Source organism: Humulus lupulus, chromosome 1, assembly GCF_963169125.1.
Source record: "Humulus lupulus chromosome 1, drHumLupu1.1, whole genome shotgun sequence".
NCBI lineage: Eukaryota > Viridiplantae > Streptophyta > Magnoliopsida > Rosales > Cannabaceae > Humulus > Humulus lupulus.
In genome coordinates this window covers 307,373,052-307,387,260 of record NC_084793.1, presented here as the reverse complement: position 1 = coordinate 307,387,260, position 14,209 = coordinate 307,373,052, and the positions used below count along the sequence as shown (strand labels likewise).

Here is a 14,209-nt window from a genome sequence, read left to right as displayed (position 1 = left end):
AAAGAAAACATAGTTATGATAAAAATGTGAAATTTCTATATTTTAGTTAGCTACTAATTGTGTTTCTCATACTTTTAACTTTTTCTTTAATAAATTTTTCCATACGAATTAAAAAAATTATAATTCCCATAAAACATTAATAATCTGTTCACTCTGTCAAACTTACAAGCTTAATATCCATCTAAAAAAACACTTCCAACTTTAATAAATAAATAATAATAAAGAAAAACGACTATAGATACTTTCTAGTCTAATACTAAAAACACTAAAACATGGAAGAAAAAAATTACTAAGTAGAGTCGTTGCTTATGTTGACCAATGCAAAACAGGGATTCGCATTGATATCTCTAAAAAACCAAAGTTGAACAATATGACATTTTTCTAGTCCATTCCTTTTGACAACATCGAGCCAATTCTTGATAAATACATAAGAAAGAGGAGAAGATGCTTTATTTTTCTTTGCGTATTGCCACTTTTTAAGTACGAGGCTTGTTATATCCAAATTAGGTTGAATAATGTAAACTTGCATTCCTTCATTTCGTTCAACTTTATTTTTCTCATCATCGTTTAGAAAATCATCGAAGATTATTTGACTTATTGACATGGAAAGTCGACCTTGTTGTTTGCTAACATCGGCTTCAAAAAGCATTTTTTGGTGAATGAAGACTGCTGATTCTTGGTCAGCATCAGGATCAGGAGTAATAATACCACGTGCATTACTAATAATCCTACTCAATGCAGGAGTTATAGGTGGCAGTGGATATGGTCCTGCAGCGACACCTTCGGTGGATCTCTTTCTTTTCAGGTTTTCTTTTGCTTTAACTCTGCAATTAGAATTTGATGATGGCCCATCGTCAACAAAATCAGCAATAAGAAACTGATGACATACATCCATGAGTGCATTAAATCGTCTCCAGGATTGGCCACATTTAGAAATGCTATTCTTTTTAAATTAATTCAAATTTATCTTATCTTTTTTCTTGATATTTATTCTCCTAAATTAACCGAAATTTTAATCCTCAAATAAAAACACCATGTTTTAAAAATTTATTTTCATATCATCTAATCTTCCTTTTATTGCATAATAAATATATAATCATATTTTAATTTCAAAAGATATATATATATATATAATCCTATTTTATTTTGCAAAGAATTATTAAAACTAGGCTAGAGTGCAAAATAACTTTAAAAAATATTTTTAAAGACATTTTGCCAAATGACCCAATTTATATAAATGAGAGTATCTAGAAATGATGTAACACTCTAAAATTGTTCCATAACACTTTTTCTATTTTCTAAATTTTTAACATTTTTTAGTTCTTCTTTTTCATATTTATGATTACTAGTTAATTATTAAAAAATAATATAATATCTAAATGATTTAAATATCTAAAATTAAAAATTATTCACACGTTATTTTTTAAATGTAATTACACTATCTATTTATATCTATATGTTGACGTCGTTTTTCGTCAACTTAGAATAGGAGAGCGGCTGTAATAACCCGGATTTTTTTTTATTATGTTTTATGTAAACATTATTCTGTGAATTTTTTATATTAAGAGTGAATAATAATTAAATTAATATTTGGTGAATATTATTTTAATTAAAGAAGTGTGAGTTGATTGCTTTAGACCATAGTGTGCTTTCCTTTATACCCACAATTATATCTAGTACCTGTTTTAAATTAAGTGCTTTCCTTTATACCCACAATTTTAAACTTTTATTAAAATGCCCACTATTTCATATGATATACCTATTATACCCTCTAAAACAGAACCCATTAAGTTCCTTCAACACTTATATACATATATATGATATTCTATTTCATATGATATACCTATTCTATGTATATGATATACATATAATACACACTACAATAACGCATAGAACCATGTGCTCAAATAAGGGTAATTTAGGAAGTTTCATGATAATAATGAGTAAAATTTAACTAAATATATTTAATGTCTAATTTTAGTTAACTATTCTTAAAAATGGGTAGTTCTCAACTTTTCACTTAAGTATACGATTTTATGTGTTTGAAATCCTCGTAAAATCTTAGAATTATTTTAGACTATGATTTTCTGACTTATTCACTAAGAGTCTATGAATAATTCAAGAGGCATTTTATGGGATTAAATTTATGACATAAGTTAAACCAAAGTTGCATTTTTGGTGTTTAGACTATAGTTTATATTTATCATTCTTAAGCTATAGTTTTAATGTTTTATTTTGAGAAGCGTACGGTGTGTTTGGCTGCACACATACTTATGGGAGGGAAACGCAATTTGAACAGCCATGGCAGTTTTTAGAGGTTACCAGGGAGGGAATTAGAACCGTTGTTTTTCCTCATTTGTTTCGAAAAAAAATCTGATGTCCTCAATTTTCTGTGTCCTCCATGTCCCACCAATTACTTTAAGACACCTCATTTATTTATAGTTAGGAAAAGATAAAGTTGTAAATAATTTAAATATATATTAAATAAATAAATAAGGTGTCTTTACATAATTGGTGGGATACGAAGGAGACTGGAAATTTGGTTACAGGTTATTTTCTTTCATTTGTTTCAGCCATCTTTGAACGTGAGACAAAAACTGAGAGAGGTTAGAGAAAGAGAATACATTGTGTTATTGTGTTCTTGTAGTGTACGACCACTTCGGGTCCAAGAAGAAGAAGGTAAGGTGAGTCATTTCTTTGGTTTTTCTTTGGATTACGGACCTTAGACACGTCCTTTGAACCTCTGTGTTGATTGTAGAAGAAAGCAAGAGAAAGAAGGGAGTGTTTTGAGAGTTCGGTGCAAGAATAGTCAGAACAAAATAACGTAAGCCCGAACCTACTTTGTATTAATTTCTCTCTTAGATTCTGAGTTCCAAATTCATGTTGAGGTATATATTCATAGATTTCCTTCGTAGTTTTAAGTTTCCGATTTTTTAATATCGTTTCTTAGGATGGTGATGAATTTATGGGCTGTTATGTATGATTTTAATCAGCGTTTTAGGACTAGAGAACATCCTTAAGGTGTTGGGAAGGGTCTAATATAGTAGATCTTAAATTTTGGGGTGGCAAGGTGGTGGTTGTAGCCATGGCCGATGGTTGCATTGAGAGTTCCTTCATCGCCGACGTTAATGGAGGTTGCAGGCGGTGATGATGTTTAAGGCTACGGGCTGGGTGTTCTTCCACACCCCTACGAGTTCCAGAGGTGTATTAGAAGTTGCCTTGGGGTTGGATTCCACCTTTGGTGGGTTTGGGAGTCACGGCTGAAACTTGGGAGTCATTGTTGACCGTTTGCTTCGATCAACCACCATCGGTGGTGGTGGTGGCGGCCGGAGGTGAGGGTCATGGTGGTGCCGAGATGAGGCAGTGAACGTTGTAGAACGTACCTATGGCTCAAAATTGGACTTGAAGAGTGCTTTCCATTCTTGGCCGTGCACAAGGAGCCATTGACGAAGGCTTTGTGCACGTGAGCATGCATGCATGGTTTGTTGTTTCTTTTGGTAACTAATGGTTACCAATTTGTAACCAAAGGGGACAAAAAGTGGTATTTGGTCCCGAAACTTTAGAAAGTTACTGCAAGGCTTGGGATTAGGTATTCTAAGATCAACATCTGATTATTGAGAATTAAGGATAAAAATTCCCTAGTTAATTGTCCAAGTATAATAATTTACAAGCTAGACTCGGGAATTATTATGTAAGCTTCAAGAAAAATTCTAGGTTTGGGAGTTAGTTTCAAAGTTTAGATTTGATGACTTAGAATCTATGAAATATTTTCAAGGACTTAGAAAATATTTTAGGAAGTACAATATTACCGATTTTAAGTCACAAGGTCAAGAGGTGGGCTCGGGGCTCGTGAATTGGACTCAAGCATCGGAAAACAGAATTTTAAGAAATAATTTGAGCTTTGACTTGAAATTTCAAACATGGCCTAGGATAAAATTATTATTAGAAATAATAATTTTCTAAGTTGAGTTTGGGATTCTTAGAGGGGTATTATGGTCATTTTACCCCAAGGGCTCGGGTTTGGGCCAGGGTCGAGAATTTAAGTTTTGGTTTTTTAAATTCCCTAATATATTTTAGAATCTTAGTAAGCATAAACTAAGACATATTGTCCCAATATGATTATAGGGTCTAAACGCGATCAGAAATACTCACAAAGACATAATTCGCGAAAGCTAAGGACAAGAGGTAAGGAAGTATACACCAAGAGTAACTTTGCTTGTTGTGATCTTAGTGAATTGTTTGCATGCTTGTATACTGTCGGTTAAATTCTAGTTGCTATATATATGTGTGATTATATGGTTGGATGCGCATGATAGTACCCATCTATCGGGTTTGAATGTGCTTAGTGCAGTAAAGTTATCATGAATGCATGTGCAATGTTTGTGACTGTCAAGGGAAACCTTGTGAGGGTGGACCCCATACATCCGTGTAGTGGGGTTAGCCACCAAGTCAGTAAAGTCATCGGGTTTTAGCGGAGTATACCCCTTTGGCACGTGAGGTGAGTATTCTCTGGGCCGCGGAGGCCACCCGGGGATCATGACCCCACAGATAACTCGATGGCTCAGTACAAGGGAAACCTTGTGAGGGTGGATCCCCATGCAGCAGTACAGTGGGGTTATCTGCCAAGCCAGTAAAGTCATCGTGTTTTAGCGGAGTTGATTAGTAGAGAAAAATACACATTTATTGATTTTAGTTGTCAAAATAAATTAAGTTTTAATTAATATTTTCATGGAATTAATACGACTTATTTTATAAATGAAATATTTGATTATGATTTAATTTATTGTTATTTTGTAGGAATTAAAGATGCATTTTTTCATAAAGAAAAGAAAGAAGAAATAAATAAATAAAGTTGAAGAAAGGTGGAAAAGTTGGCATTTTTGCAAAATGGAAGCCCAGAAATTCGGCCCGAAGCACCACAGGCCCAAAGCTTTCCCTTCTCTCCAGCAGCCACTTGTCGCGCTCCCAGCCTGCCACGCGTCCCAGCTCCTTTCCACCTGCATTGACCCACATATATGCATATTATGTACAACGTGACCATTCACCCCAGCAAGCCAATTCCTCAGCCTTCTCCAACTCTTCTTCCAGTGGCCCAAATGCACATGAAGGCCCAACTCGCCTCCTTCACAAGCTGCCCAAAGAGACCCAGCTGCCCAACAAAGTGAACAAGCCCAATCTGAAGCCTTCCCAATAGCCTGCCTACGTGGCACATTTTTATTGGCTGGAAGTGGGTCAAAACCCACAGACCCACTTCTGCCACAGCCACCTTCAACCCATGTTTTGTGGGTATTGGGCCTTGCAAAATTACCATTTTGAGCTTTAAAGCTCATCTTTTTTGGTGCTTTTGAAAAAGGATATTTTGACCATACACCAAAATAGCTAGGTTAATATTAATAATAAGATTTGATTTTTCAAAATCATATTTTATTATTAATATTTCAGATTTATTTTGTATACCCCAAATTGTTGTTTAATTTCCTTTTTGTCCTTTTCTCCATCTATAAATAGGGACACTTTCTTCACATTTTGAATGTAATTTTTAGGTAGCAAAACTCTACCAAATTTTAGTCTCATCTTTCATATTTTCTCTCTAAAATTTTATGAGAATGTCTAGCATAATAGGCTAACCTTCTTAGGAAGGTTAGGATGATCCTATATGCACTATGACTTTGTTTGGTATTTTTGATTCACCATGTGCTTAAAGTTTATATATTTTAGTGATTTATTTTCTTTCATCTCTATTTATTCATCGTATTATCTATATTTATGTTTACTAATAGTATATAGATTTTGTCATGCACTTTCTATGTATTATCAAATTAGTGAAAATAATATAGATAATATCTTTATCATTTTCTCCATCTCACTCATATATATGTACTTTTGCTAAAATCTATATAGAATTAGTCATGCTCTTTCTATGTATTTTATAAATGGTAAAAGTAATATTTGTGTTAGGTTTTATGTCCAATCTTTTATTGCATTATTGCCAATGGTATAATGTCATTTTTAGATTTCTCATAAGATTTATCTCATCTTTTCATGGTAAAGAATAATAATCACTTGAATACATTTTGTGAAATATATTTGTGCTTTAATGATAAATATTCCAAATGAATAGTTGGGATGTGAACTATCCATTTGTGTAATTTTTGTGAATCAAAGATCCAAAAAAATAAGTATGCATATTGGTGACTCTTGATCCTTCTTATTTGTTACCTATTGTTACATCACACTTTATTTTATTTTCATTTCTAATCTTTAAATTTCAAAAACAACAAAAATATCATTTGTTCTATTTTCCTCACATTATTTATCTCTAAACTTTATTTATTGATTAATTTTATTTATTTGCCTCCTTGTGGAATCGACCGCCCGATCTATACTACAACCACCGCTAAGTGGAAGTCACGTTTGGGCGTTAAACAGGAGTGTACCCCTTTGGTACAGGAGGTGAGTATTCTCTGGGCCGTGGAGGCCACACGGGGATTAAGACCCCATAGATAACACGATGGCTCAGTTATATGATTTCAGTATGTTACGCAACACTTTGACTTATGTGAATATGCTAGACGTGTTGCTCAGTTTGTAGTTTCTAGATATGCATTTCTGTTATGCAAAGTTTGTTTTGGATAGTAGAATCATGAGTTGTAGCTAGCTTCCTTACTGAGCGTTATAGCACATCAGTTACTCTGTGTGCGTAGGTAAGGGCAAAGCTTAAGGAGCAGTGCAATGAGCTGGAGGGGATTCTGTCTGAAGTATGCATACTGTGAAACAACCGACCTGCGGGGTTGTCAGGGTTCTCTTAAGTTTTCCGCTAAGTCCAGTAACAGTTTTATTTATCAATTTCATGTTTACTAGTTTATTTAAAGAAAGCCATGTGGCTACAAACTATTTCTTAAGTTACGTTTAACTACATTTTGTTTTTAAAACTTCCCATCTAAATACTATTTTATTTCAAAGTACTCCAATGTAAAATTTTCTAAAGTTTACTTTAAATTTTATTTAGTTTTTAACGTCCCATTTTTACCAAAGTTGACCGTAAGAGTCTAGTTGACCACGGATAGTCATAGTCGCGTTTCAGTGGGTCTAGTTAAGAAAACTCGGGTCGTTACAAAAACAAAAGAAATGATGAAGAAAAAAACTGATGAATAAATAAAAATAAAAAGAAGAAAAATAATGGAAAATGAAAAGAAAAAAATATGAATAAAAAAATTGGTAGAAAAAAAAGAAAAAAAAATGAAGAAATGAATACAAAAATGAAGAAAAAATAAAACTAAAAATGAAAGAAAAAAAATAGATAGATGAATAAAAATGAGAAGAAGAAGAATAATAGAAAAATGGAAAGAAAAAAAAGGATGAAGGAAAATTGGTAGAAAAATAGAATAAAATTACTTTCATAATAAAAAAAAACATAACTATAATAAAATATGAAATTTTCATGTTTTAGTTAGCTACTAATTGTGTTTCTCGTACTTTTAACTTTTCTTTAATAAATTTTTCCACACAAATTAAAAAAATTATAATTCCCATTAAACTTTAATAATCTATTCAGTCAAACTTACAAGCTTAATATCCATCTAAAAAAACACTTCCAACTTTAATAAATAAATAATAATAAAGAAAAATGACTATAGATACTTTCTAGTCTATACTAAAAACACTAAAACATGAAAGAAAAAAATTACTAAGTGGAGCCGTTGCTTAGGTTGACCAATGCAAAACAGGGATTCGCATTGATATCTCTAAAAAACCAAAGTTGAACAATATGACATTTTTCTAGTCCATTCCTTTTGACAACATCGAGCCAATTCTTGATAAATACATAAGAAAGAGGAGAAGATGCTTTATTTTTCTTTGCGTATTGCCACTTTTTAAGTACGAGGGTTGTTATATCCAAATTAGGTTGAACAATGTAAACTTGCATTCCTTCATTTCGTTCAACTTTATTTTTCTCATCATCGTCAAGAAAATCATCAGAGATTATTTGACTTATTGGCATGGAAAGTCGACCCTGTTGTTTGCTAACATTAGCTTCAAAAAGCATTTTTTGGTGAATGAAGACTCGTGATTCTTGGTCAGCATCAGGATCAGGAGTAATAATACCACGTGCATTACTAATAATCCTACTCAATGCAGGAGTTATAGGTGGCGGTGGATATGGTCCTGCAGCGACGCCATCGGTGGATCTCTTTCTTTTCAGGTTTTCTTTTGCTTTAACTCTGCAATTAGAATTTGATGATGGCCCATCGTCAACAAAATCAGCAATAAGAAACTAATGACATACATCCATGAGTGCATTAAATCGTCTCCAGGATTAGCCACATTTAGAAATATTTTCAATCCTCGACATTTTTCTTTGATTCTTATTTTTGTTCTAAACTATAAACTCGAGACAATTAATTGAAGCCTAGATCTAGACTCAAATATCTATATATATATATAGCAAGATTTCTAATTCCTATTAGGATTCGAAAACTCAATTAAATATTCATTCAAATTTAAAATTTGATATTTATATCTGTTATTGATATCTATTCTTTTTAAATTAATTCAAATTTATCTTATCTTTTTTCTTGATATTTATTCTCCTAAATTAACCGAAATTTTAATCCTCAGATAAAAACACCATTTTTTTAAAATTTATTTTCATATCATCTAATCTTCCTTTTATTGCATAATAAATATATAATCATATTTTTATTTCAAAAGATATATATATAATCCTATTTTATTTTGCAAAGCAAAAGAATTATTAAAACTAGGCTAGAGTGCAAAATAACTTAACTCAAATCAATGTGGGATGAAATCAATCAATTAAGGCCTAGAACTCCTTGTACTTGTGCTGCCTCTGTTGATAACTTTCATTTTCTAAATCAAGATCAAGTCTTACAGTTTTTAACAGGTCTTAATGAATCATTTCATGATGTAAGAGCTCAGATTTTGTTGATTGATCCCTTTCCCCCTTTATCCAAAGTTTTTTCCATGATCATTCAAGAAGAACGCCAAAGAAAACTTGGTTCTTCTATTAATCACAACTTGGTGGCTGCTGTTCCAACTACCAATACCCGGCCCAAGAAAGTGCGCCCAACATGTTCTAATTGCCACAAACCAGGACATCTCAAAGAAAAATGTTACTTCCTCCATGGCTTTCCTCCGGGATATGGTGACAAGAGGCGCAATGATGACAACCCTAAATCCAATGTCAACTTGGCTACTGTCACTAACCAAACTGGTAGTACCACTATGACCCCTCCCATAATTGATGCTACTGCCAGCAATGCCTCAATTCAGAGCCTTATCTCTCTTCTCAGCCAACAACTTCAGAAGAGTGAATCCTCCACCCCCCAAACTCAGCCAATGGTTTCCAACATTACTGGTAACTCATTTTCTTTTCCATCATCTCATTGGATAATTGATAGTGGGGCTACCCACCATATTTGTTATGATCTTGCTTGTTTTTCCTCTTTTAATGATACTAATATTGCAAACACTGTCTCTTTACCCACTGGTTTGCATATTAAGATTCACAAAACAGGGACAATACACTTGAATGACCAATTAACTCTTCATGATGTTCTATATGTACCAGAATTTAGGTTCAATCTATTTTCTGTTAATGCTCATCTGAAAATTTATGCTCATTCTTTCTTGTTTACTGCCTGCCATTGCATCATTCAGGATCATACTCGGATTTCCAAGATTGGGATGGCTAATCGAGTTGGCAATCTCTATATAATTGCTCAAGACAAGTCATCTATTTCCTCTTGTTCTAATGTTTTTTCCAATAATTCTGTATGTACTAATGGAAACCTATGGCATAATCGGCTAGGTCATCCTTCAATGTTAATCTCTAATAACATCAATAAAAGTCTGAGTTTTTCTACTGATAAATCTCATGGTAGGCATTGCTCAATCTGTCATTTTGCTAAACAAAAGAGACTGCCATTTATTTGCAATAACAATATATGTAACGCCCCAACTCCTGGGTCCGTTACGATGTGCCTTGCAAACAGTGCTAAACTCGCTAATCGAGTCATTTGGCCAAAATTGTGAACTAAGTATGATTAGCGGTATAGGGATTAAAAAACTTTGGTTAGGATGTAACGTTTCACAAGAACGTTTAATATATACATTGGGATCCCGAAAATATAATTTCAGAGTTTATTACAGAAAATATTTACAACAGGCCGTTCTAAACGGCAAAATAGGGTTCAACCCTAGTTCCACTTTAAACCTCGGTCGTGGCGGACGAGCAGCTGCATATGTACACTTCATCACCTAAGCTCTTCAACTCAAGGATGGTCCAGCTTCCTCTTGCCTTTACCTGCACCACGTAGCACCCGTGAGCCGAAGCCCAGCAAGAAAACACAATATAACATGATATAATATCAACAATAACCACAGTTGCCATTCGGAACCAACAGTCCATACAGATAGGTGACAATAGCCAAAAGTCACAATATTGAGCATCGCTCCCTCTAGCCATGTGACGAAAGGGTCACCAGGGCTTAACCGATAAGTGATTCTTTCTCAAGTTTGATTAGGACAGGTACAAGGTGATTAGTCACCAACATAACCTTCCTCACGACTCTAGAGTCGAAACTATGGACAACGTCCCTTAGCCATGTGACAAACAGTCACCGGGGCCATATAACTTGGTTATAGTCATCTGGTCGTAGACCAGGCAAGCGCTTATAAGTTCTTCGACCCTAGGGTCGGTCTAGCATTAATGCCATAGAGCCATTCAATGCGTAATTCTCGACTTTAGAGTCGGTCCCTGACTAGTCAGTGCCATACACAAGCAAGTCATGCCACCAATCGTATACCACATGTTCAATATCCATAAACAAGGTATTTAGCATGCTTACTAAACAGATACCAGTACAATTAGGACCATGCACAACCACAGAGGCTCAAGCTCTGAACAATATCATACCCAGAATACAAAGCATGTCCTAATCACATGTTTCTCATGCATCATATGCAATATATCCGGCAATCCAACATGCTCCAATAACAGTCATGCATGTCACGTTTAATAATCAACTAACATGCATCAGGAATAGCCATGCATGTCATACATAATAATCAACCGACATGCATCAATAATAACCATGCATGTCATACTCAATAATCAACCAACATGCTTCGATAACAACCATGCATGTCTCATATACACAGGGTGCAGTTTTCTTACCTCAAAGTCGAGCTAGAAAGATTAAAAGAACGACCCTTGAGAACGATCAACTTTTAGTCCTTTAGCGGTCACCTAGTCATAACAAAATATAAGGTTCATTAATAAAAATGATCAATATAAGTTCCCAAACCCATATCTAGCCTCCGGGGCATCAATCCCCACTTAACCGGGTACTAGGTTCAACCCCGAGGCCTATGGCTTGAATCCCTAAGCTAAAAACATGATTTTGGTCAAAATGGCCTTAAGGGCCGCGGCCCTCCCCTGCTGCGCCGCGGCGCGCCCTCAAACAGAGACGGCTCCCCCTTGCCAGACGCCAAGGGCCGCGGCGCTCCCCTTCTGCGCCGCGGTGCCCAGCCCAAACCAGCCAAGTCGGCCACACGCACCAAAATTTTCCCCTGTGCGATATCTTCTCAAACCAGTCCTTCAAACCTTCATAAAACCTCTTCCTAACATACAATTAAACCCCTAGACAACACCCATAACCTCCCCTCATCAAAACCCAATCCTATAATCCATCAAAACCCCTTTGAATCCAAACTTTAAGTAAGAAATCAAAGCTGAAAAACCAAAGAAGAAAACAGAGCATCACCTGAGTTCAAAGGCTAAAACTCACCTCAAACACAGCTTTGAATCCCCTTTGATGGTTGTTACAGGTTCCCTAGTGCCACCTTTAATTCCCCTAGCTCAACACCTCCATTTGAGCTCTCAAAATTCAAAGAAGAGTGAGGGAAGAAGCTTGTACAGGATGGAAGGGAGAAAGAGAAGATAGGCTTTGTTTTAATATCAATCTACAGCCTTTATGTCATATATATCCTTAGGGTCAAAAGACCAAAATACCCCTAGGTCTTCTAAAGCTTCTAAAGCCACTTCAAGGGTAATTTTGGCACATTCCACTAATCCCGTTAATCATAATTAACGCTTCCCAGTTCCCGCTAATCTCAATATTCTCAAATACTAATAAATCATATCCCATTACCCTTTAATTCCCGGTAATGCTCTAATCATTAAATTCACCCCGAGACTCACCCCGAGCCCCGAACTTAAACCCGTTATGACTAGACCGAACACTTACATCTCATGATCGTCTCATGTCGAATAGCTCGAACCAATCCACCTTATAGTGTGGCTATATTAATTAATCACAATCATGCACCCAAAATATACAATTACGTCCACAATGGCCAAATTACCAAAATACCCTCACAATAATAAATTCTCCCATATGCATGCATTCACCATCATATAATAATATAATTCACGTAAATATGCATATAATCATTAAGTATTATAATAAATCAATAATGGCCCTCCCGGCCTCCTAATCAAGGTCCTAAACCTTATTAGGAAATTTGGGGCATTACAATATATCTGATACTCCCTTTGCTTTAATCCACATTAATATTTGGGGTCCATTTCAAGTCACTACTACTGAAGGGTATAGATATTTTCTCACCATTGTTGATGATCATACTAGATTTACATGGCTTTATATGTTAAAATTAAAATCTGATGTTCAAACAATAATTCCAGCCTTTTTTGCACTTATTTCCACTCAGTTTTCCACTACAATTAAAGCCACTCGTTCTGATAATGCTAAAGAATTCAATTTGACATCTTTTTATGCTACTAAGGGAATTCAACATTACCATTCATGTGTTGATAGACCTTAACAAAACTCAGTAGAAGAAAGAAAGCACCAACATAATTTGAATGTAGCTCGTGCCCTTGCTTTTCAATCAAATCTTCCACTATCATATTGGAATTATACTGTCATTACAGCTGCATATCTCATTAACAGGACACCATCTTTTCTTTTAAAATTCAAAACTCCATTTGAATTACTTCATAATAAAGTTCCTAACTATACACACCTTTGAAGTTTTGGTTGTCTTGCATATATGTCTACTCTTGACAGCAAAAGACAAATTCACCCCTCGATCTCAAGCTTGCATCTTCATCGGGTATCCTGCAGGTATGAAAGCTTACACTCTTCTTGGTATTGAAACAAAACAAGTTCACCATTCACGAGATGTTATTTTCAATGAGGATATTTTTCCTCTATATAAGTCTCACCATAATGTTGATATCACCAATTTTTTTCATAACTCCTTGCTGCCAAAATCAGAATCTGTTTCATACAGGCCTCCTCTCATGCCTTCCGCTTCATCTCCTCTGGCCAACAATAATCCTTCCCAGCAGGATGACACTTCACAAGCTTTACCTGTACACACAAAATCTGGCCGTCTTACTACTCGACCAAGTCATTTAAATGACTATATCTGTACTCATAGTGTTTCTACTTCATCTACTGCTCATCCATTACATAAATATCTCTCTTATGACAGATTTTCTCCTTCTTTTCGTGCAGCCATTCTTACTGCTCATACTACTCCATAACCCTCTACGTATGCCAAAGCTTCTACCATGCCTGAATGGTAACAAGCTATGATGGACGAACTTACTGCCCTTGAGCTTAATAATACTTGGCAAATAGTTTCTCTTCCTCACGGCAAACATACCATTGGAAGCAAATGGGTTTATAAAATAAAACATCAACCCAATGGAGCCATAGACAGATATAAAGCTAGACTCGTTGCAAAAGGATATACGCAACAACAAGGTATTGACTACATTGACACTTTTGCTCCTATTGCAAAATTCAATACTTTAAAACTTCTTCTAGCTCTTGCTGCCACTTTTAATTGGTCTTTACACCAAATGGATATTAATAATGCTTTTTTACATGGTGATTTAGAAGAGGAAATTTATATGAATATTCCCCAAGGATATATACCTAAGGTGAATCTTCCTTCTAATCCGGTATGTAAATTAAACAAAAGCCTATATGGCCTAAAACAAGCCTCTCGACAGTGGTATGCTAAACTCAGCTCCACTTTAATTGAAGATGGCTTCAAACAATCACATTCAGATCATTCTCTTTTCATTAAAAATATGTCAGGTGTTTTTATAGCAATTTTGATCTATGTTGATGACATTGTCATCGCCACT

The 14,209-nt window shown here is 34.9% G+C and overlaps 1 protein-coding gene across 1 annotated transcript; it reads right to left on the bottom strand.

Annotated features, from left to right (window-relative positions):
- Positions 1 to 289: 289 nt before the first annotated feature.
- LOC133781536 (B3 domain-containing protein At2g32645-like) lies at positions 290 to 895 on the bottom strand. Its single transcript, XM_062220574.1, has one exon. The coding sequence runs from the start codon at positions 893 to 895 to the stop codon at positions 290 to 292; it is 606 nt and encodes a 201-aa protein (XP_062076558.1).
- Positions 896 to 14,209: the final 13,314 nt, after the last annotated feature.

Excerpts from the sequence above, each read along its gene's own strand:
- LOC133781536 (XM_062220574.1), bottom strand. The coding sequence starts at position 895 with ATGGATGTATGTCATCAGTTTCTTATTGCTGATTTTGTTGACGATGGG.